Source organism: Biomphalaria glabrata, chromosome 9, assembly GCF_947242115.1.
Source record: "Biomphalaria glabrata chromosome 9, xgBioGlab47.1, whole genome shotgun sequence".
Taxonomy (NCBI): domain Eukaryota; kingdom Metazoa; phylum Mollusca; class Gastropoda; family Planorbidae; genus Biomphalaria; species Biomphalaria glabrata.
The window spans coordinates 7339330-7364101 of NC_074719.1; the positions used below are offsets into that span (position 1 = coordinate 7339330).

General features: G+C 37.2%; 1 protein-coding gene across 2 annotated transcripts in view; it reads left to right on the plus strand.

The window, feature by feature from the left end:
- The window catches only part of LOC106066775 (laminin subunit gamma-1-like), a 66034-nt gene that overhangs the window by 17206 nt on the left and 24056 nt on the right, over window positions 1–24772 (plus strand). For both annotated transcript variants that reach the window (XM_056041589.1, XM_056041592.1), the window contains exons 9-19: window positions 4381–4596; window positions 5185–5328; window positions 11942–12077; window positions 14196–14290; window positions 17087–17252; window positions 18005–18151; window positions 18996–19124; window positions 19949–20072; window positions 21673–21815; window positions 22456–22663; window positions 23278–23524. In XM_056041589.1, the coding sequence (XP_055897564.1) occupies window positions 4381–4596; window positions 5185–5328; window positions 11942–12077; window positions 14196–14290; window positions 17087–17252; window positions 18005–18151; window positions 18996–19124; window positions 19949–20072; window positions 21673–21815; window positions 22456–22663; window positions 23278–23524 (1755 nt within the window). The remainder of the gene's footprint in view (window positions 1–4380; window positions 4597–5184; window positions 5329–11941; window positions 12078–14195; window positions 14291–17086; window positions 17253–18004; window positions 18152–18995; window positions 19125–19948; window positions 20073–21672; window positions 21816–22455; window positions 22664–23277; window positions 23525–24772) is intronic.

The following is a 24772-nucleotide window of genomic DNA, read 5'->3' on the forward strand; positions in this document are numbered from 1 at the left end:
GTGTGACTACTAGCATTGCTCTCAAACATAGCAGAACCCTATGGCTCTTTGTCTACTAGCCTCGCTCTCAAACATAGCAGAACCCTATGGCTCTGTGTCTACTAGCCTCGCTCTCAAACATAGCAGAACCCTATGGCTCTTTGTCTACTAGCCTCGCTCTCAAACATAGCAGAACCCTCTGGCTCTGTGTCTACTAGCCTCGTTCTCAAACATAGCAGAACCCTATGGCTCTTTGTCTACTGGCCTCGTTCTCAAACATAGCAGAACCCTATGGTTCTGTGTCTACTAGCTTCGCTCTCAAACATAGCAGAACCCTATGGCTCTGTGTCTACTAGCCTCGTTCTCAAACATAGCAGAAACCTATGGCTCTTTGTCTTCTGGCCTCGCTCTCAAACATAGCAGAACCCTATGGCTCTGTGTGACTACTAGCATTGCTCTCAAACATAGCAGAAACCTATGGCTCTTTGTCTACTAGCCTCGCTCTCAAACATAGCAGAACCCTATGGCTCTGTGTGACTACTAGCATTGCTCTCAAACAAAGCAGAACCCTATGGCTCTGTGTCTAGTAGCCTCGCTCTCAAACATAGCAGAACCCTATGGCTCTTTGTCTACTAGCCTCGCTCTCAAACATAGCAGAACCCTCTGGCTCTGTGTCTACTAGCCTCGTTCTCAAACATAGCAGAACCCTCTGGCTCTGTGTCTACTAGCCTCGCTCTCAAACATAGCAGAACCCTATGGCTCTGTGTCTTAACGCTTAACTCTCTGCTATGAGTCAAGGTTTATTCGCGAATGTTTAGAAATGACTATTGTTTAGATCTACTTGTTAGACTACATATGTTAGATGACTAATGTTTAGATATAGATAAAGGACGGCTTATAATTCATTGCGTTTTTTTTTCAGTTTTAATATTTTTCTTTTCTATTTCATTTGGGGCCAGCCTTTTCGCTTCGCCTAGGCCCTAGGGCCTCCATATTCACTTCGCATAGGGTCTTCCTATTCGCTTTGGCTAGGGTCTCCATATTCACTTCGCATAGGGCCTTCCTATTCGCTTGGCCTAGGGTCTCCATATTCACTTCGCATAGGGCCTTCCTATTCGCTTCAGCTAGGGTCTCCATATTCACTTCGCATAGGGCCTTCCTATTCGCTTCAGATAGGGTCTCCATATTCACTTCGTATAGGGCCTTCCTATTCGCTTGGCCTAGGGTCTCCATATTCACTTCGCATAGGGCCTTCCTATTCGCTTGGCCTAGGGTCTCCATATTCACTTCGCATAGGGCCTTCCTATTCGCTTGGCCTAGGGTCTCCATATTCACTTCGCATAGGGCCTTCCTATTCGCTTCAGCTAGGGCCTCCATATTCATTTCGCATTGGGCCTTCCTATTCGCTTCAGCTAGGGCCTCCATATTCATTTCGCATTGGGCCTTCCTATTCGCTTCAGCTAGGGTCTCCATATTCATTTCGCATAGAGCCTTTCTATTCGCTTGGCCTAGGGTCTCCATATTCACTTGACCTAGGACCTCCAATTACCCTGTTCGTATCGTCAATTCCACCTTGCTCCCAGCCCTATACTCTGCCTTTCTTTCCCTTCCTCTTTCGTCCTCTCTTTCTTTCTTTCTTTCTCTCTCTTTCAATCTCTTTTTTTTTGTAGAATTAAAACGCTGTATTTCATCAAACAAGAAGTTCCCGAAGGTCGTAACTCACCCATCAATATTTCAACTGAATGTATAACGCTACATGTATTACTTTAACTATTTAATCTGTTTGATGGAAATGTATTTGGATTTCAAAGCTCTGAGGTCGTAACGCCCAACTTGATAAGTTTATGTAATCTGTTGGCAGCAGACGGCGCGACTGTATTGACGAAACATTTAGTAGCGCCATCTGTCGTGAGGATTAAATAAAATATTTCTTCGATTACTTTTTAACACTATAGCCTCTGTATAGACGTAGATCTATGAAAATAAATTCGTTTAATCTTTATCTAGTATTGCGCAAAAAACAATGGACCGTTAATTTTGTATATTTTCTCGGTAACAACTAATAAAGTTTAAAAGAAATTACATATATGTTTGTGTGTGTATGTGTATGATTTTTACAAAGCTTATATCAACTCATACTGTCTGTTTGGTAAAAAGTTTGTACATGTAATTTCTCCGATACCCAATCTTCGATCAAGCTGAAATTTCGCACAATTATTTCTTTTACCTAATAAAACATAAGAATCCATGAATAAAAATTAACTATTGGTAATCTTTGTTTATTTGGAATCTCGAACCAGGGAAAGAAATGGTACTTGACTGGTGGTGGTATAAGCTGAGTTAGTCCCCTTTATAGGTCGCCGCTTAACTTAAAAACAAAAACTAGATAACTATTCAATATTCTATTTTTATAAGCACCTCACTAGCGAGAGTGGTTAGAATGTTGGCTTGAAGAGGTTTGATTATTTTTTTAGCACAAGAGAGAGGAGGGGCTAGTTTCTGCGTGGGCGACATCGTTCCGAACCTAGCTAATGCCCAGGCATTCATCCCATTTCCAATTGAAAGAGGCCTTAGATGTATAGACTAGTAATTGGCTAATATAACTTAACCTATTTTAAATTTGTTACATAAAATAGTCGGGCAATGTTGTTTTAATCTTGTAGACGCCGATCTAGAGAGTTCTTATTTTAATTTAGTTTGATAATGCCAGGGGACTGGCTGTGTACTACAACGAATTGATTATTAAACATAATATTGATCAATCTTCGTCCTGTCATAAGGCACGACATATGTTGCCATAACGAAGTCTTACTGAGACCTTGTTTGCACATATTATTAAGCTTTTTTTTCTCTCTTACTATTGCCTTAAAGAAGCGTTTTAAGATACGAATAATTTGGGACACTTAGGTGAAGCGTGGCGAGGGGGTTTGAAAGGAAATCTCTTGGAGATTAATTATAAAAGAATTGTCTAGTCAAAGAACTGAAGTGAATTTTTAAAAAAGAAAATGTCTACTCTTTCTCTCTCTCTTTCCATCTATCACTCCCTCTTTCTTACATTCTCTATTTTACTTTTTTTCTCTTTTCTCTTTCTTTCACTCCCTCTCTCCAAATTTAGATTTCACTCTCTTTCTCTTTCAAGAGCTCCTCTGTTTCTCCCCACCCCCTAATCATTCACTTCTTTATCTGCTGGGCGGCTGTCGTATTTGTGTATTTATGTTCACTGGCAGAGGTTTGTTATGTGTGACATCATTCATTTGGAAGCGAAGTCTATATTGTAGAGCTCCAAACAGTAACAAAAAAATAAAACAATAAAAAAAATCTTCACCTAATCAGATTGGCAGACCACCTTTTATTTCATTGTCCACATCGCCTTCCAACAATAGAATCGTCTATCAAGCCTCCATATAGAAAGACTCAACTTGAATCTTGTGCTTCTATAAACATTTAAATTAAAAACACGGAAATCAATTCAATGTATCGACTAAACTGACATTTCAAATGTTCATGTTGAAATAATTTATAGCGAAACAAATATTTTAATCAACTCATGTTAAGAATGAAGATTTTAATATTGATAGGTTTGTCATTAAGGTTTAGACCTCGACTTTGGTGATAAATGAATCTCTTCTGGACGTAATCTGGTTGTTGGATCTCAAAACATCTGAGTTACATATGTAGATTGTGATTTTCAATGGCTGTCAAATTCAAGGAAAGGAAAGACAAATGAGTTACAAGTCAACACTCTGGCTGGTAGAAAGAGTTCCACAATACTGTAAAGAGACGAAAGCTGAGCTGGTCCTAGAGTAAGACCAGAAAAGTCATTCTTCAAGGGACATCGAGGGAGCACGAAGAAAGGACCGTCCAAAGAAAATCTGGCTGGAGAACATTAAAGAATGGACCGGCGTCTCTCTCGATATCCTGCTGCTGACCGAAATGCCTAGGGATTAGGTTACACCAGGGGTTCTCAACCTGTGGGTCGCGACCCCTTTGGGGGTCGATTGACGATTTGCCAGGCGTCGCCAAAGACCATCGAAAAAATGGATTGTTTTTATCTATTCTTCTATTGCTGTGTGTATTTTGGGGGGGGGGGGGGGTCGCGGCAGAGTGGGAAATTGTAAAAAGGTGTCGCCGAGCATAAAAGGTTGAGAACCGCTGGGTTACACAAGCTGCCACAGCACCCCTACGACGAAAGTCATGGGACCGATGGGATGATATTTTCAATTTGTTCTATTATAAATAATAAGTTGATCATTACTGGCTAGATGTTACTTTTTGCCAAAAGCCTTGAGATTTACAATATGCATCCTATACTTAGACTAGCCTTTTAACCCGGTCTTACACAGATCACATGCATAAAGATCTTGATTCTTGACGTAGAACATGTCTTCTCTCCGTTGACAGAATCTGACCTACGGCTTTAACGCCAACAACCCCCTGGGATGCTCGCCATGTGACTGCGATCCAGGGGCGTCCCAACAGTTGAATTGCGCTCTCGACACAGGAGTGTGCACGTGTTTTGGTGACTTTGGAGGCCGGGACTGCAGATCACCTCCCACTGGAAAATACGTTCCTCGTCTTGATGTTATAGTACTTGAACCAGAGACCTACACAACAGAGGTAATGAATTTTTATAGGCTTTTAGGATTACACATTTCCTGTAATAAAAACAGTAACAGAATGCTTAAACAAAACAAAAAAGAAATTGTCAAAATATTGTTTTTTTGAAGATTTTTTTTTAAATTTATGTTTTTAAATATTTAGAGGAAATAAAAATGTGTTTATATTTTAAAATGTGTGGCTGAGTGGTACACCACTTGGTTACTTTACTCAGGGCTATTAGTATCCCGAATTAGATTAGAACCATTGGACTCGTTCTACAATGTGTTTACTGAGCGCCTAAAGATGGCACGGAAACTTGGTCATGGGTAGCCCCAAACCTTGTCACACACATGGCCACTAAACAGGAGCATATAAAACACTCTATACAAAAACAATACCAATTATGAAAATAGTTAGATCTATTATGTTAGTGTCGTTGTTGCTGTAATGCAAATATTGAAGTAACGTCTATCATATGTAAGATAAGAAATATAGACGTTTCATCTTTACTCATGAATGTAGCTCTAGAAATGTCTCTAATGTTTCAACATCTTTTGGTCCAGATTTTTTTTAGTGTATAGATTTGTACACCTTTACCCCTTTCAGAATATAGTGCTCAGATCAGGCCATGGTACTCTCACTGCTACTGTAAGTGGAACGGGATTGGTCAATGTGAACAGAGGTGCAAGTCTGACCATTCCGTTTACTTCAAAGTATAGTGGATTAGTGGACTGTGTAGTCAGATATGAGGTAGGCTATTGTCCATTAAATTTATTTACTATAAACGCTGCTTAAGTTGGATTTAAGGGATTCAGTTGAAATGCGCAACCTTCCTTCCAAAGACTAACATAATCATATGTTAAAATGTTGAAAGTAAAATATGCTCCCACCATTTTTAAAACGCGAAACGAAAGGAATAACCAAACCCATATCACAATTACATATAGCTCAAACATCCTGCTGTAACAGTACTATTGTTGTCAGTGACTTCCTCACTTTCAAGAATTGAGATTGTGACTGACATTTTATTCAAAAATATCTTCTCTCACGAATTATTAACATCTTCAACACATGTAGTTCAGTCTACCAGCATACAGAAACTAGGTATACATAGTTCAGTCTACAAGCATACAGAAACTAGGTATATATAGTTCATTCTACCAGCATACAGAAACTAGGTATACATAGTTCAGTCTACCAGCATACAGAAACTATGTATATATAGTTCAGTCTACCAGCATACAGAAACTAGGTATATATAGTTCAGTCTACAAGCATACAGAAACTAGGTATATATAGTTCATTCTACCAGCATACAGAAACTAGGTATATATATAGTTCAGTCTACCAGCATACAGAAACTAGGTATATATAGTTCATTCTACCAGCATACAGAAACTAGGTATACATAGTTCAGTCTACCAGCATACAGAAACTAGGTATACATAGTTCAGTCTACCAACATACAGAAACTAGGTATATATAGTTCAGTCTACCAGCATACAGAAACTAGGTATATGTAGTTCAGTCTACCAGCATACAGAAACTAGGTATATATATAGTTCAGTCTACCAGCATACAGAAACTAGGTATATATATAGTTCATTCTACCAGCATACAGAAACTAGGTATACATAGTTCAGTCTACCAGCATACAGAAACTAGGTATACATAGTTCAGTCTACCAACATACAGAAACTAGGTATACATAGTTCAGTCTACCAGCATACAGAAACTAGGTATATATATAGTTCAGTCTACCAGCATACAGAAACTAGGTATATATATAGTTCAGTCTACCAGCATATAGAAACTAGGTATATATATAGTTCAGTCTACCAGCATACAGAAACTAGGTATATATAGTTCAGTCTACCAGCATACAGAAACTAGGTATATATAGTTCAGTCTAACAGCATACAGAAACTGGGTATATATAGTTCAGTCTACCAGCATACAGAAACTGGGTATATATAGTTCAGTCTACCAGCATACAGAAACTAGGTATACATAGTTCAGTCTACAAGCATACAGAAACTAGGTATATATAGTTCATTCTACCAGCATACAGAAACTAGGTATACATAGTTCAGTCTACCAGCATACAGAAACTATGTATATATAGTTCAGTCTACCAGCATACAGAAACTAGGTATATATAGTTCAGTCTACAAGCATACAGAAACTAGGTATATATAGTTCATTCTACCAGCATACAGAAACTAGGTATATATATAGTTCAGTCTACCAGCATACAGAAACTAGGTATATATAGTTCATTCTACCAGCATACAGAAACTAGGTATACATAGTTCAGTCTACCAGCATACAGAAACTAGGTATACATAGTTCAGTCTACCAACATACAGAAACTAGGTATATATAGTTCAGTCTACCAGCATACAGAAACTAGGTATATGTAGTTCAGTCTACCAGCATACAGAAACTAGGTATATATATAGTTCAGTCTACCAGCATACAGAAACTAGGTATATATATAGTTCATTCTACCAGCATACAGAAACTAGGTATACATAGTTCAGTCTACCAGCATACAGAAACTAGGTATACATAGTTCAGTCTACCAACATACAGAAACTAGGTATACATAGTTCAGTCTACCAGCATACAGAAACTAGGTATATATATAGTTCAGTCTACCAGCATACAGAAACTAGGTATATATATAGTTCAGTCTACCAGCATATAGAAACTAGGTATATATATAGTTCAGTCTACCAGCATACAGAAACTAGGTATATATAGTTCAGTCTACCAGCATACAGAAACTAGGTATATATAGTTCAGTCTAACAGCATACAGAAACTGGGTATATATAGTTCAGTCTACCAGCATACAGAAACTGGGTATATATAGTTCAGTCTACCAGCATACAGAAACTGGGTATATATAGTTCAGTCTACCAGCATACAGAAACTAGGTATATATAGATCAGTCTACCGGCATACAGAAACTAGGTATATATAGATCAGTCTACCGGCATACAGAAACTAGGTATATATAGTTCAGTCTACCAGCATACAGAAACTAGGTATATATAGTTCAGTCTACCAGCATACAAAAACTAGGTATATATAGTTCAGTCTACCAGCATACAGAAACTAGGTATACATAGTTCAGTCTACCAGCATACAGAAACTAGGTATACATAGTTCAGTCTACCAGCATACAGAAACTAGGTATATATAGTTCAGTCTACCAGCATACAGAAACTAGGTATATGTAGTTCAGTTTACCAGCATACAGAAACTAGGTATATATAGTTCAGTCTACCAGCATACAGAAACTAGGTATATATAATTCAGTCTACCAGCATACAGAAACTAGGTATATATAGTTCAGTCTACCAGCATACAGAAACTAGGTATATGTAGTTCAGTCTAGCAGCATACAGAAACTAGGTATATATAGTTCAGTCTACCAGCATACAGAAACTAGGTATATATAGCTCAGTCTACCGGCATACAGAAACTAGGTATATATAGTTCAGTCTACCAGCATACAGAAACTACGTATATATAGTTCTGTCTACCAGCATACAGAAACTAGGTATATATAGTTCAGTCTACCAGCATACAGAAACTAGGTATACATAGTTCAGTCTACCAGCATACAGAAACTAGGTATATATAGTTCAGTCTACCAGCATACAGAAACTAGGTATATATAGTTCAGTCTACCAGCATACAGAAACTAGGTATATATAGTTCAGTCTACCAGCATACAGAAACTAGGTATACATAGTTCAGTCTACCAGCATACAGAAACTAGGTATATATAGTTCAGTCTACCAGCATACAGAACTAGGTATATATAGTTCAGTCTACCAGCATACAGAAACTAGGTATATATATAGTTCAGTCTACCAGCATACAGAAACTAGGTATATATAGTTCAGTCTACCAGCATACAGAAACTAGGTATACATAGTTCAGTCTACCAGCATACAGAAACTAGGTATATATATAGTTCAGTCTACCAACATACAGAAACTAGGTATACATAGTTCAGTCTACCAGCATACAGAAACTAGGTATATATAGTTCAGTCTACCAGCATACAGAAACTAGGTATATATAGTTCAGTCTACCAGCATACAGAAACTAGGTATATACAGTTCAGTCTACCAGCATACAGAAACTAGGTATACATAGTTCAGTCTACCAGCATACAGAAACTAGGTATATATAGTTCAGTCTACCAGCATACAGAACTAGGTATATATAGTTCAGTCTACCAGCATACAGAAACTAGGTATATATATAGTTCAGTCTACCAGCATACAGAAACTAGGTATATATAGTTCAGTCTACCAGCATACAGAAACTAGGTATACATAGTTCAGTCTACCAGCATACAGAAACTAGGTATATATATAGTTCAGTCTACCAACATACAGAAACTAGGTATATATAGTTCAGTCTACCAGCATACAGAAACTAGGTATATATAATTCAGTCTACCAGCATACAGAAACTAGGTATACATAGTTCAGTCTACCAGCATACAGAAACTAGGTATACATAGTTCAGTCTACCAGCATACAGAAACTAGGTATATATAGTTCAGTCTACCAGCATACAGAAACTAGGTATATGTAGTTCAGTCTAGCAGCATACAGAAACTAGGTATATATAGCTCAGTCTACCGGCATACAGAAACTAGGTATATATAGTTCAGTCTACCAGCATACAGAAACTAGGTATATATAGTTCAGTCTACCAGCATACAGAAACTACGTATATATAGCTCAGTCTACCAGCATACAGAAACTAGGTTATTGTTAATTGTATCTCTGAAGTTGAATGATGATATACGAAGTTCATGCAACCAAAACCTGTTTTTTTTTTTTTTACTTTTCAAATGCTCCCATAGTTATAGGCCTAGATTATAGAAACAATAGATAACTATCCAACCGTCCATGTTTATAAACTCTCCACTAGCAGAGCTTGGGAGGCCTGAGAAGGCTTGGTCCATGAGTTCGAATTCAGGTCGTCCCCCCCTCTCTTTTTAATGTTATTAAATCCTTTTTATTGTTAGTCTAGGTCTATTAAAATTTAATTACTGTAGAGACGCACTGATAGTGAACGCCTAATTGTGACGACATTAACCCAAAGCGAGACTGTAGCTTAGATAGTTTAAGAGACAGTTGAGGCTAGGCTTTCATAGAGGTAATATCGTGCATGATAGTGACTGAGACTAGACTGCTCCCGCTATGAATTAAATAGTTATACTTCTTCATACGACTGTTGGTTGTCCACTCTATTTGTGGATTATGTTATTGATCTGCACATGTGTAATTACGAACTCACTATTAATCTGACGCGTACAGAAACACGCAGCCTATTTGTTGAACAGAACAAATTATATAGACGCAGTTAGACATACATTTCTACATTACATGACTGATCCAAACTAATGGATAAAGTACGCTTTACATAAGTTTTTTTTTTTTGTTTTTTTTAAAGTATTTTTAAATATATTTTCTTGTGTTTTTTTTTTATTGTATGTGGTTTGTGCATTGAAAAAGCCCGCAGACCTTAGCTTTTGAGGGAAGAACGTGGCATGATTAGAAGCGTTGAGTCCATTGAGCGCAGGGCTCTCTGGGGGACATATGGAGTAATCAGTTCGCTAATATATATGGGCATCTCATTATTATATATAGACTGATGACAAAGTGTGGACACCTTGTAGTCAGTTCTCGCTTTCACAGGAAGCCAATGGAGCGTGCGCAAGAGCGTAGTAGCAGAATCTCGTCTTGTTTTTCTTAGGACTATTCATGCGGCGAGGTTCGGAATACGTTGCAGCTTGGCGATTTTGTCATCGGGTATACCTGCTAGCACGGCGTTACAGTAGTCAAGGCGGGAGAGTATGGATGCTACAGCTAGCTTTTTTGTTGACTATGTTGTCGAATATGGTCGGATCTGGCTTAATCTGCGCAGATGCAGATAAAGACCCTTCCAGAGCTGACGTATGTGTGGGTCGAAAGATAGTGTTGAGTCGAAGAAAACTCCAAGATTCCGAACTACATGGACATATAAGGAACCTGGCAGTTCGTGATAAAAAGATAATATGTGCTCTCGACTTTTGAGACGTTTTCCCGAGTGCCAATCTTAATTATTTCTGTCTTGTCTTCGTTCAACTTAAGCTTATTCTCAACCATATTGTAAGACATGACTCACAGCCACCCCTACAACGAAAAGTCAAGGAACAGATGAGAGTATGTTAAGCCGTCATTATCCCATTTTTAATGTATAGCCGTCATCGTTATATCGTGTTTGTGAAAATTACATTTTTATGTTGCTATGGGCAAAATGTTTTTAGCGGCCCCCGAAAGGGGAAAAGACGCTATTAGTTTTGTGCGAAATGTCTGTCCGTCTGTCCCGTTTAGATCTCGTAAACTAGAAGAGATATTGAAAATCCGACTTCACAATATTTTAGACCATTCAAAGTTCTGATGCAACGGCTACTTTTTTTTTCTGAAAGCGAAAATTCTAATTTTTAAAATTAATTATGCAAGCAGTTTTTTATAAGAAAAAGCTAATTAGTATGCATTATATGTTAGACCTAATTTAAGACGAATAGTAATCTTATAAACATCATTTTCGTGAACATTTTTTTATATAGCGGATTTTTTTTTTTTTTTTTTTTTTTTTTTAAGAATTCGAAAATGAGATTGAGCCTTTTCAAAGAAATTAACTTATTTAGTTCGAACCGAGGGTCCCGGGTTCGAATCCTGGTGAAGACTGGGATTTTCAACTTCTGAGTCTACTCAGCTCTAATGGGTACCTGACATTAGTTGGGGAAAAGCAAAGGCGGTTGGTCGTTGTGCTGGCTACATGACACCCTCGTTAACCGTAGGCCACAACGACAGATGAACTTTACATCATCTGCCCTTTAGACCACAAACTAGTTAGGCCAGGTTCACATCTAACTTTACATTCACTTTCACGTATCCTTTGATCTGCGGGACGGTTGGGGCACTACACAAGATCTGTTAACCTTCTTTCTCCATTCTTATCTCTCATTTGTCTTTGATATAATTTCATTCGGATGTTCTTTCTGAAAATATTGAAGCCTACCTGGGTGGACCACTGGTCGTGCGGTTTGCGCGCTGGACTGTCGTTTGGATTTATCGACGATCGAAGGTTCAAACCCTGCCTGCTCCCATCCCCCGTCGTCCTGCGGGAGGTTTGGACTAGGAAGTAAACTATCTTCAACTCTGAAGGATTATCCGAATTATGTAAAACATTTTAATTCGGGGGCCGATTTTGAGTTTGTGTTTCCACACAAACTGTCTTTTGTAACCTTGTTTTTTTTTAATCTTGTTCTGAATTTTTAGAAAACCATTAATGACAACATGATCTCTCTGACCGGATCGCTGACCTCTCTAGGAACATACGACTGCAGTGGTAGTACCATCCTATCTGGTCAGATTTGGCCGTTGGCTTTCTCGGAAACCAAACTTGATCTCAGAGGTAAAACATGTATATAGGCATTACATCTGTTAATGGTGTTTCCTTTAACTGAGTCTAAAACATAAATTACTTACTAAACTTACTAAATATATGCTGGGTCGAGCGATATGCATTTTCGGTGCTTTCTATTTTGGACACTTCTTGGTCGTCTTGCATAAAATCTGGGTTAGGACGTTAAACTCTTTCTTTTTTGAAGGAACGTACTAGGGTCGTAAAACGAAATGACTTAAAAACTTGAACATGTTCCCATTGGTAAAAAATATTTTAAAACGATTATGTGATAAGCCCTTTGCAATGACGTAGCTAGAAATTTGTAGGCACGAACTGGGCCCGAAGGGCTTGATCTTTTTAGGGGCCCTGCATTTTGACAATCGACATCATGACATGAGATAATGTACTCAATAAATATATGTCTAAATTCCAATTGGTACAGTATATAAGTAACATGAATAGCAAACAAAAAATGCTCATTAAGACTCTTGCCTCATGTCGTGATTTCTTTGCAACAAAGGCGGATCTATACCATCCTCCAGATCAATGCTGTCTAGTATGTTTGTCTCCACGTGAATAGCAAGAGTACACGGCAGTGGCGTAATATTTAATATTAAATGTATAAAAAAATTTACGACATTCATTTGGGGCCCCCCTCAATTGGGTCACGGGGGGGGGGGACTTTCGAATTCGGGCCCCACCCTAGCTACGCCAATGCCGTTTTACAAAATCAACGATACATTCTTAGTAAGATTTACTTTTTAGGGATGGGGGTGGGGTTGCTAATTGTGATTCTTGAATAATTAAATGCAACATTTCGTTGTAACGATAACTATTTAAATTATTCCAGGCACACCTTTATTTTCACTAATAAGCGATTATGGAAGTTGTCTAAAATAACAATATACCCTGTTGTTATATCAACCGAGGGGAAAATGACAACTGATCTCACTGATATCTTTAAGGCCCTTGTTGCCTGTCAGAGGGCGGTACTGCAGCAGACCTGCCACATCACCAGAAAATTTAACAGAGGACAATGTTAAAGGAACTACAATAAATTTTGTTTCTCTCTAGCAAAGCTCGACCATGGAAGTGCCAGAGAATGAATATTAGTTCGTTTTTAACACAATAATAACAGTATCTGATACAAACATCTGATGCAATGAATGATTCTTGTGGTCAATCAGAGGGCGGTAATGTCGTAAACTTAGACATTATGGAAACTGTTGAGACAAACACAAAGTTTCAACTTTTATGAATCTCAATCTCGACAGTGCCAGGTAATGAATTTGATTGATGATCACCAGGTGTGACTGGCAACACCATTGCAGACTCCTTGGCCCACCGGGGAGGGCAAACACCAACCACCGAACAGGCTGTAAGTTTTCATCATGCTGTGGCTATAATAAAAAAAAAAACAGAAATGGAAAAGTGGTTTGAGTTCTGGGACAAATCCCAAAAAGCCCGTGGAGTCTGGAAGTGCATGAGGCGCCCTGACCGCTCTTCCCCGTTATGGAAGCTGTACAGGCCTGAGCAAGCTATTATAGCACAGTGCAGGACAGGCCACTGTCTTGTCGGCTCATATTTCTCAAATTTTGACTCACAGTGCCTTGCTGCATGGAAGAAGAGGAAACCGTGTCTCATATTCTTTTTGACTGCCCCAGACTTGCTGATCTACCCCTGACTTGCTGATCTCCCCCTGACTTGCTGATCTCCGTCTCGACAGGTCTGGGAAACCAAACATTCTCGACCTGTATGGTAACATGTATGCACTACGCAAGACAGCAGGGTTTCTGTCCAAGGCTTTTGCAAGAGAGGATTTGAGCCTCTCAAGCCCTCACTCCAATGGAGTTTGATTATGATGATGATGATGATCACCAAGATAATGACACAAACTACAAAAGTCACTAATTGTACTCGGTCTATCAAAATATCTTCTCTACTGGAGCAGTCTGTTGATACACAAAATAGTAGATTTATTAAATACCTCACTTAAAAACACGCTTTAATTAAAATGATATTGCTGTACCCTAACACACACAAGAACTAATTAATGGCGTCCGTTTCTAGTCTACACTTTCTAATCTAATGATAAACTATTTGAAATGTGATATTTGTATTCATCAGGCGGAGTAACTGTTGGCAGAACTTGTCTTAACAGTGGTACTAACTACACTCTAGTCATAAGTAACTCAGGTGGGACTGCATTACTTGTTGATTCGGTAAGTAACAAAATCAATTTCTGACCTGTGTCTCCTCTGTCTAGACTAGAGTAACATGTAGGCTACTCTTGTAGAGTGCAGCACGTGAACACAAAAAGTAGTCGAGAAACTTTCTTCAGACGACACCAAAACTTTCATCCTTAGCACCAACAATGTAACTGTTTAAAAATTATGAATTAGTATTTACTTCTCATGTGCAGGATATATAGGCCAGTACTTTCCAAACCATAAAACGCTTACCATTTTTGGCACTTCAAATCAAGTGGTAAGCCTTCTCGCTTGGTTAAATATTTCGCATGAATCAATGTCTCGATCTTTGGTTTTGTTTTTTTAATTTTATTTTCCATCCAAGTTTATTTGTAAAAGATGTGAACAATCTTGAAAAGGAAAGATAATCAACCTTTTTGCTATTAATTATTCCTCGCCCCCCCCCCCCCTCCTGAAAAATGCAAAAATCATGTTACAGCAGTCGATTGCCTATTTGGCGTGTCGCAACTGGCTTCTCAGCAGTCATTTCTTCAGTCCGATTTAGGGTTTGTTTCAAGGAAGGTGGTGCGTTTCCGCTCTGTGCGCAGTGTTAAGTGCAGTCCTTTTTAGCTTGGACACATAAGTCATCAGGAAAGTGCCAACCTATGTACAAGAATCGTAGAGCGGTGGTTCGAACGGCTAATTTTGGCGGTAAAACCGAAACACCAAAGGAAAATAAAGACTGCCGGTCCAAATCAAACGTACAGTGAAAAATATTTGCAATTTTATTTATTACACTGAAAGTGACACTCATCAGCATGACAGCTTGTGTGCATTTCTGCAATTGACAATTATCTGAAGAAGTTCCATTCGGAATTTATATATGTTTGGTTCTTGGCCTCGTAATCGACGATAAAATGGGAAATTGTCATCCATCAGCAAGAATCAGCATATTGAAAACATGTTCAAGAAAAAGTTTATGACAATAGTGGAATTAATTGAGGAAAGTGCCTCGATTCTAATGCCATTACTTCTCTTCTACCCTTCCGCTTGCATTATCTATGTTAAAAAGCCTTTTCTCCCATGACTAGCATAAGGAAGAAACCAAGATGATATTTTCGTTTGTAACAAGATCTGGTCTCTGTAAGCACATCTTTTTTTTCTTTCTCGTTGCAATGAAGTAAAAGCCAGTTTGCATTAAACACAAACGTTACATCAGACAAGGATAACGTCACAATAACGTGTTTTTGCATATAGACAAGGTTAACGTGTTAAAAGTCTTTTCTAGAGAGAATGTGTCGTTAAAGTATGATTTTCTTCAGTGGTTTCATATTTTATACATCTTTTTTTTTTTTTTTAAAAAAAAAAAAAGAAGGGTTTAATTAAAGAAAAATAATTAGTTCAGTTGTATGGCTCATGAACAGTGCTACTTGAGTTCACTAGCCGAGTGTTAGACCTACTTGTTGAATAAAAATTTTGAACAGCACTTTTCTAAGCCGCAGAAGAAAAAAAGGAACATCTGTTCTCTATTATCTGTCGTTCGTCCATCGTAACTGAGAATTACTTTTGCAACCTTGAGTGCACTAATTGTGGTACGTCATTTCTGTGCCTTCGTGTGCGGCTAGTGAGACTTAGAAACTACTTAGAACTAGAGAGTCTCCGTCAATTTACTATGCATACTTCTGTAGCTAGTACTATTACATGATATAAAAATCCGCCGTTTCTGATTCGACGCTTTTTATTTCCTGTAGTCTCCAGCGAGTCTCGCGCCCGTACTGACGTAAGATGGTTCTTCACTTGTTGCAGTTTCGTAGGATCTACCTCAATTACTAGGGATCAGTGCAATGGAGTGTGTGTGTGTATTCGTGTGTGTGTGTGACAAGAAGTTGGCGATTGGTTCGTGTGCAGTGTGAATGATGCAAAGTAAGCGGCATTGTCGTAAGCTGATTGGGTACACCAGACGACCCCAGAATGCCAGAGTGAAAAGACGTATTTTTGTAGTGATATACATTCTGTTTAAAATACCATTTTATGGCTTTGTGGCTTTTTTTTATATAGCGCTACTTTCATGCTTATAGCATGCTCAGAGCGCTTTGGTCCAATCTCCTTAGAGGACCAGTGGGGGGGGGGGGAGGGGGTATCTAGGAGAAGGTTTTCCCATACTGCCTTCAGGCGCTCAGGCGCTCAGTAAACCTCGAGCCCCCTTCGTAGGGGGCCAAGCCAAGTTCAAGCGCACTTAGCCTCTCGACCACGCTTCCCACTATTTTATATTATTGCTAAAGTCTACTACATTTATTTCATTTCATCTCAAGTTGAATTTGTCTATATTGTACTAAAAGTTCTATTTAGTTTTGTTCACAAAGAAGTTTTTCAAGTTATTTCAAGTTTTATAAGTTAAGATATAATACGCCTACAGCGGTTTAGTTGTGTACCAGAAGTTTGGTGCTACAAGTCATTCACCGTCCACAACAGTGAGAAACTGCAGTTTCTTTAAAATTATATGGTTGGGGGCATTCAAAGTGATTGTAAACATCGAGGTTAGGCCTATGTGTTGCGTTTTGTTTAAAAGTATGAGGTTGTGTGCAGAACTGTCTTTACTTGTAGGCTATTACATTTATTTCGATGTATTTAGATTTATGTATTGTGCATTCTTATCTCTGTTTATAGCCCAATTGAACATTTTGTTCTCGGCGAGGTCACAGATCTTAGCACGCGTTCACAAATGCACTGAACTACTCTTGCAATGTCATTTTAAACCAAAATACATGTATTAACTTTAATTCTGGCTCATCTTTATGACCATGCTAATTAGTGAACACAATTTTACAGATTGTGTTTATACCAACTATATCGCCGGAACAGTTCTCAAATAGAATACCAAGTGCCAATGTGTCCTCTTGTCTACAAATGACAGTGAACAGTGTAAGGTCCAGTCGGTCAGTGTGTGCCAGTATTGAATACAGTATCATGGCCTTCCAATTGAAGGGGACACTGGGTAATTAGTTTTTGGTTCCTTCTTGACTAATAATATCTTCATCGCTGCGAGGCAGTCTACTTCTTGCCCAGACTGGGGCAGTTTAACATTTTTCGAACTATCCACTTTGTTTTAGATCTCTCTCTTCACTATAGTGAAACAAGCATTAAAACAAAGAAATTGCAGTCTCAGAGATCAGGCTAAACATTTTATACTATGGCTGCCTGGCCGTGCGGTTTGCGCGCTGGACTGTCGTTCGGATTTATCGACGGTCGAGGGTTCAAACCCTGCCCGCTCCCATCCCCCGTCGTCCTGCGGGAGGTTTGGACTAGGAAGTAAACTATCTTCAACTCTGAAGGAACATCCGAAACATGTAAAACATTTTACAAACATTTTAATTAAAATATAACAAGTAGGCCTAATTAACTGAGCATTTTTCTCCAAATCATTCCCCTCATATTTGTCCGTTATAACAAAAATTTACATCGAATAAAATAAACATTCACTTTGGAAGAAGTTCGACTAGATCTATAACTAGCAATTTATTTCAATGTTACAGTTTTTCACCTTCTTGACAATTATAATACTGACCCCATTTTCAAACACATCGTGTGGAGTAGTAACAACTAAAATAAACGAATGTAGACCAACGTCGGGATACGAAGTACCGAGTTCGATCAATTTAGTAAATTTAAATGAACAAGTTTTAGATTTGCAAATCAATATAGAATCTTAGATCTAAATTTAAAATAAATATAAAATCAACATTTCAGCTTGCAACTGTTTATCTGGTGCTACTAACGGCACTTTGTGTGATTCCTTTAGTGGAGATTGCTATTGTGTTTCTGGATTTCTTCCTCCTGACTGTCTACATTGTGCATCTGACCGATACCAGTTACCATCAACTTCAGCTTGTATAGGTAATCAAATTTGGCCTAGATTTTAGAATTTAGCAGTCAAGTCTAGTACTAACTTTACAATATAAATAATAAGCATCTAGATCATGAGTTAACACAAGATCTATCATCTAGTCAATCTAGACATTCATTGATTCATTGATTCAAAGATTAAGATATTTAGAGTAGTAAGAGTTAGAATTCAAAAGTTAGATATTACTATTAGTATATTATAATATTAATAATTATTACTTATAATTATCTTACATTTGTCATTAGTACTTCACTACCTGAGGCCAGGCTGAAGTACTTGCACAAAAAGTGAAACTGATTAAATCAGTTAATTGAGTTGATCAGTGATTTGTAATAAATGATTAGTAATGTGTTCTGTGTAAAATTAAAAGGGTTTTTAATTGTTAAAAAGCCTTATCAATCTAGACTGAATGTTTGCTGCATAGTAATTAGTATATATAATAAAAATGTTTGATTGCTTTTGTTTTTGCCATGACCATGTCACCAAATTACAGTAGGCCTAAATTAGTAAATATATATTTATAGATCTAGATCTATAAAGAAATATTACTGGGACTCTTAGGACTTAGAAAGTTTGACTGAGACTTGTAGTGTTTACAGTGACTGGTCAAATAGCTTTGTATCCTTGACACGTCATAGACTTATATTATAATAGCTACACGAGAGATTCTTGACATTTATGTATATCTAGTCTAAAAGTGTTATAAGTTTTTTTTTTTTTTTTGTTTTTTTTTACAAATTTCAGAACTTTAAATTTCTAATACAAAATGTTTTGTTTTCTTAGGCATTAAATAGTAGAATTAAACTGACAAGGGAAATAATGTTTTTATTTCAGCTTGTGACTGTAACAAAAATGGCTCTTTATCAGATCTCTGTGACAGACAAGGCATTTGCTCTTGTCGACCAAATGTTCAGGGACTTAAGTGTGATGCTTGCTTGCAGGAATATTTTGGTCTACACACAGGTATGAAGCTTCCACAAGTTTTATATTTGCTAATGTTATACCCCCTTAATTTGCTGCTGTTATAATTTAATTTGGGTTATGACTTTTTTTTTTTTTTTTTGTTAATTTTTAAAAGAATTATTGTACCTCATTGCATTTATGTAGAGTAGGGTTATCAGACATCTGACACAAGGAGGGCTTTGCCATCCTTTTTAGTCCTCCTCTGGGCATGCAGATGTCTGGTTATGTTATGTTGATGTTTTCTTTTTACTCAGGGCCGGTCCTAACAGGGGCCCTATGCGAAACTGATTGCGTGGGGCCTAGTCTGGGTGGGAATAAGGGTAATAAGTGAAAATTAAGATTTTGTATTAGAAAATAGACCGTACAAAATTGCGATCAAATTAACTTTACTTAACGAACCTTGCAACCTATGACATATTTATATGCCAGTGACTATAAAATATAAAGTATTGGAACTTCCAATTAAGGTGAAAATTTGCCCGATTACTACATTTTATTACATGAAAGCTGACAATGATTTTTTTCTTTTATCGCGCATAGGATTGGCGTTTTCCATAATGAATGAAACCCACAAATGATAATTTAGCATATATGAGTTTTCAGAATAAATTCAGGAAATTTCCAGGAATTTTTTGTATATATTTTGCAATTTAATGATTACACCTAGAATTATCGCAGGGCCTATGAAAGCACGGGCCCACTGTGACCGCATAGGTTGCAGTGGCCTCAGACCGGCCCTGTTTTTACTTATATATTTATTGTTGATATGACCAAAAAAAGTATTTAAAAAAAAAGCTACTAAATCAACATGGTCTCCCACACAGGCAATGGCTGCTCGAAGTGCCAGTGTACTACTGACTATTCATTAGACAACATTTGTGATGACTATGGAAATTGTCACTGTAAACCAGGGATCATTGGACCACTGTGTATTGGCTGTGCTGATGGGTGGGTCACTGTTTTAAATTACTTGCCTTAATAAAAGTTGATTATTTTTGTTTTTTTAATTATATATCTCAAATAAGAATAGTGCCTAGCTCACTTTTACTTCACAAATTATGTTGGTCTGCACATTCTAACTAAAATCAAATGAGGCAGATAGCTAGCTGTGCCCCACTGTCATTTAGTCAGTATTTGATATTGATATTTTCTGTTAAGTTAATGAATAAATGTTCAGATAAGAATCCTCTTAATTGAGCTAGTGTATAACATATAATTGTTAAGACAAAAGAAACACATATACAGCAGAATTTCTTTTTTAATACATGATAAAATAATTTACTTAAAGGTACGTGCAAACTTTTAATTCGTCTTTCTTTAATATTCTTACTATGTACCAATATTAGGTAAAAAAAGAGGCAAAGGTAACCCTTTGGATCTATGAGGTAGAGCGCATGTTTCTATGGCCCATGGTTACTGATGGTCTTATGTGGTCAACACAACAACCAACTGCCTTAACTTCCCCAACACATGTCAGGTACCCATTACCTAAAAAAACTAAAATTCAAAATCCCAGTCTTCACCAAGATTTGAATTGGAAACACCTCAGTCATCATGCCCAGCTGTACCAATATTATTTTGTAAAAAAAAAAAAACAAAGATATTTTCAGATATTATTTCAGAACTGAAGATATCCTTGTGCAAATATCCTGCATACAGCAAAAAATGATGGCTGGAGGTTTTTGAACATTGACCATCGTTTCAACAGTCTAGTGAACATACCACATGGTTAGGCAACCAGCCAATCATATTAGCTCTTTTCCTTCATAATCATCTAAGTTTTGCTGTGTATTTCTTTTTCAAAACAATCCATAGGCTCAATGTTACTGGCTCCTAGAAATCAGAAACAGCTTGGAGAGATGCCTGAACTGTATACTTGAGAAACTGCTTGGAGAGATGCCTGAACTGTATACTTGAGAAACTGCTTGGAGAGATGCCTGAACTGTATACTTGAGAAACTGCTTGGAGAGATGCCAGAACTGTATACTTGAGAAACTGCTTGGAGAGATGCCAGAACTGTATACTTGAGAAACTGCTTGGAGAGATGCCAGAACTGTATACTTGAGAAACTGCTTGGAGAGATTGCAGAACTGTATACTTGAGAAACTGCTTGGAGAGATGCCTGAACTGTATACTTGAGCACAGTTCTTTTCAAATATAGAACTCTCTGAACTCTCCAGTAGACTGATAATGAGAAAGAAAAAAAAAGAATTTTTTAAAATTTACATTTAGTTGTGTTTATTTCAGATATTTTAGATATTCAGTGGTGGCTGAGTGGTAAAACACTTGGCTTTGAACCGAAGGGTGCCGGGCTCAAATTCTTGTGATTCCCAATTTCTGGATCTTTGGGGCACCTTTTAGTCCACCCAGGTCTATTGGGTACCTGACATTAGTTGGGGAAAAAGTAAAGGCGGTTGGTCGTTGTGCTGTTCACATGCCACCCTCGCTAACCGTAGACCACTGAAACTGATGACCTGTACATCACCTGCCCCATAGATCACAAGGTCTGAAAGTGGAACTTTACTAACTTTTTTTTTTACTTTTTCAGATATTTTAACCTGACAACAGCTGGCTGTACACAGTGTAACTGTAGCACTGATGGGAGCACTGGAAGAGCTTGTGACCTAACGACTGGACTGTGTCAGTGTCTTCCTAGAGTAGAAGGCAGCTCTTGTTCACAATGCCGACAAGGTAAATTTGTTCAGATAAATTATAAATCCTTTAAAGACCAAAACATGTTAGAAAAAGGCATATTTTTTAGAGGTTGCATAAAATAGGCATATCTAGTGGAAAAAGTAAAAAAAAAAGTTCCCCTTTTAGACCTTGCGATCTATAGGGCAGATGATGTAATGGCCATCTGTTTCTGTGGCCAACGGTTAACGAGGGTGTCATGTGGCCAGCACAACAACCAACCGCCTTTACTTTTCCCCAACTAATGTCAGGTATACATTAGAGCTGGTTGGACTCAGAAGTGCCCAAAGATCCCAAAATAAAGAAATCCCAGTCTTCACCAGGATTCAAACCCGGGTTCCCCAGTTTAGAAGCCATGTGCTTAACTGCTCAGTCACCATGCCTCCATATCTAGTGGTAAGCAAGGATTTTTATTGCATGTATTATCTGGAAAATAGGCTTGACTTAATTATTCATATCATCATTAGGATGGAGCATAAATAATGCCACCAAATTTCCTTTCAGAATGTGAAACTTTTTGAAAAAAAAAGGAATTGTTTTAACATTTAACTTATTAGCTGTTACATATTATGTTTAAAACAGACTTCATGAAAATTAGACTTGACTTTTTTTTTTATTTTACACCATTCTTGTTCTTCAGGCTACTTTGGTCTGGGCAAGTGGAATGCTGATGGTTGTATCCAATGTTTCTGTTGGGGACATAGTGGGGTTTGTTCTTCCTCTAGTGGCTGGTACAGTACATCCATTATCAGTAACTGGCTTTTATCTGGGACCAGCACTGATGTCTGGGCCGCACAAGATGCTACTGGGAATACTATCAATGTCTTAACAGCTAACATTAGTACACAGTAAGTTGAGCATGTCTTTGTAAGAAAACTACCTTAGAATGATGTCATTTTAGTATTTAATAAGTTTCTGACCTACCCAGAAAATGAAGATAATTAAATCTTATCCCTCTAATATATTGCAGGATTTGTTGACAGGCACAATTCTTGTTGCCTGTCTGAAGTGCATAGAACTGAGACAACCAGCCATTGAATTATTTTCATGTCTATAGTTTTTTTTTTTTAATTTGAGGGGCTACTGCAACCTAAAAGTTCTTTGAGCATTTAACTTCACCTGTTTTTAAGTTGTTGAGTGGCTACTACTGATCTTTCTCCTATGTCCATTTCATAAACAATAGTTGTGTTGCAAGCATGGGTAATTTTTAACATATCTGTCGGAGTAGACAATTGAGATTTTTTTTGTTTTACTCATAATCCGTTTCATCTATTAAGTCTACATACAATACAACTTACTGTTATGACTTTTTATCCTGTATCACAAGAGTTTCTTTTTTTGTACTAAATTTTGAAAAGTATTTAATTTTAGATATTAAAGTTTATTAAGGATATAATTTTAAAGTCTATTATTGTTTATAATTTTAAGGTAAATTTTACATTTCTATTGTAATTCCCTCCAGGTATGTAATGAGACTTGAGAAACCTCCGCTGTCAACTCAAGATATTTATTTTATTGCTTCCAAAAATTATATTGGTGATCACAATTCATCCTATGGTCGTTACCTAACCTTGACCTTATCACCATCTGGCAGTCTAAACAGCAGTATAGTTCAAGTTGTGATTTCTGGACTATATAGTAACTACACACTGATCTATTTGAGCAGTGAATCACACATTAACAATTCTTCAGCTGGCTTCACAGTCACGGTAAAGTCTTATGAACTATCAGTGTATTGATCTATGAGTTAAAAGTTACTAAAATCTTATGAGACATGTGACCTCCACTTGAATGGGGCATGAGTAATATACTTGTCAGTGTTCTGAGCTACCTCACTATTCATTCATAGTAAGATTAAAGCCTGTACTAATCAGAGATTAAAATCTAGCCTAGCCTGTTACTACTGTAGGCTACTTTGTAAGTTAAGAACAAACATTACTTAATGTATGTAAGAGCTAGGGTCAAAATGGTTTGGTTGAATTAAGAAGAATCAATGTCAGTACATACTGTTTTTATACCTAATGAACCTGTAAATTATGGATTTTATTTCTATTAAAATATGTAGGGATAGCTTGGATGTGTAGCTTTTTGTCCCAAGACAGTGAGATCTTCAGTGACTGGAACTACTTACATATCTTTGAGTGTGACACACAATGTTTATTTACAATTAATATTAATTCTCATGATAATGTGTGTAGTCGCTGAACGAACTTTTTATGTTGTGTCTGTTGTATTTATGTGTATGTTTCTGTTGTGTTGTCTTTATATGAGAAAAGAGTCCTTGTAATCACAACAAATTTCCAAAAGGATCAATAAAGCAGTCTTAGTCTTAATCAGAATACAAATTATAACTTTCCATTGAAGAAATACGATAAAAACTTTGCTGTGAAGTTATCTGATACTAATTCCTCAATAGAAATAGCTTGATTTATTCACACTTTAAAAACATTATAACTTGACATTCTATGTTGACTTATTAACTTTATCCACTTCCTACTGACTAAGTTAATGACATGGTACATTGACATTCTATGTTGACTTATTAACTTTATCACTTCCTACTGACTAAGTTAATGACTTGGTACATTGACATTCTATGTTGACTTATTAACTTTATCCACTTCCTACTGACTAAGTTAATGACATGGTACATTGACATTCTATGTTGACTTATTAACTTTATCCACTTCCTACTGACTAAGTTAATAACATGGTACATTGACATTCTATGTTGACTTATTAACTTTATCCACTTCCTACTGACTAAGTTAATGACATGGTACATTGACATTCTATGTTGACTTATTAACTTTATCCACTTCCTACTGACTAAGTTAATGACATGGTACATTGACATTCTATGTTGACTTATTAACTTTATCCACTTCCTACTGACTAAGTTAATAACATGGTACATTGACATTCTATGTTGACTTATTAACTTTATCCACTTCCTA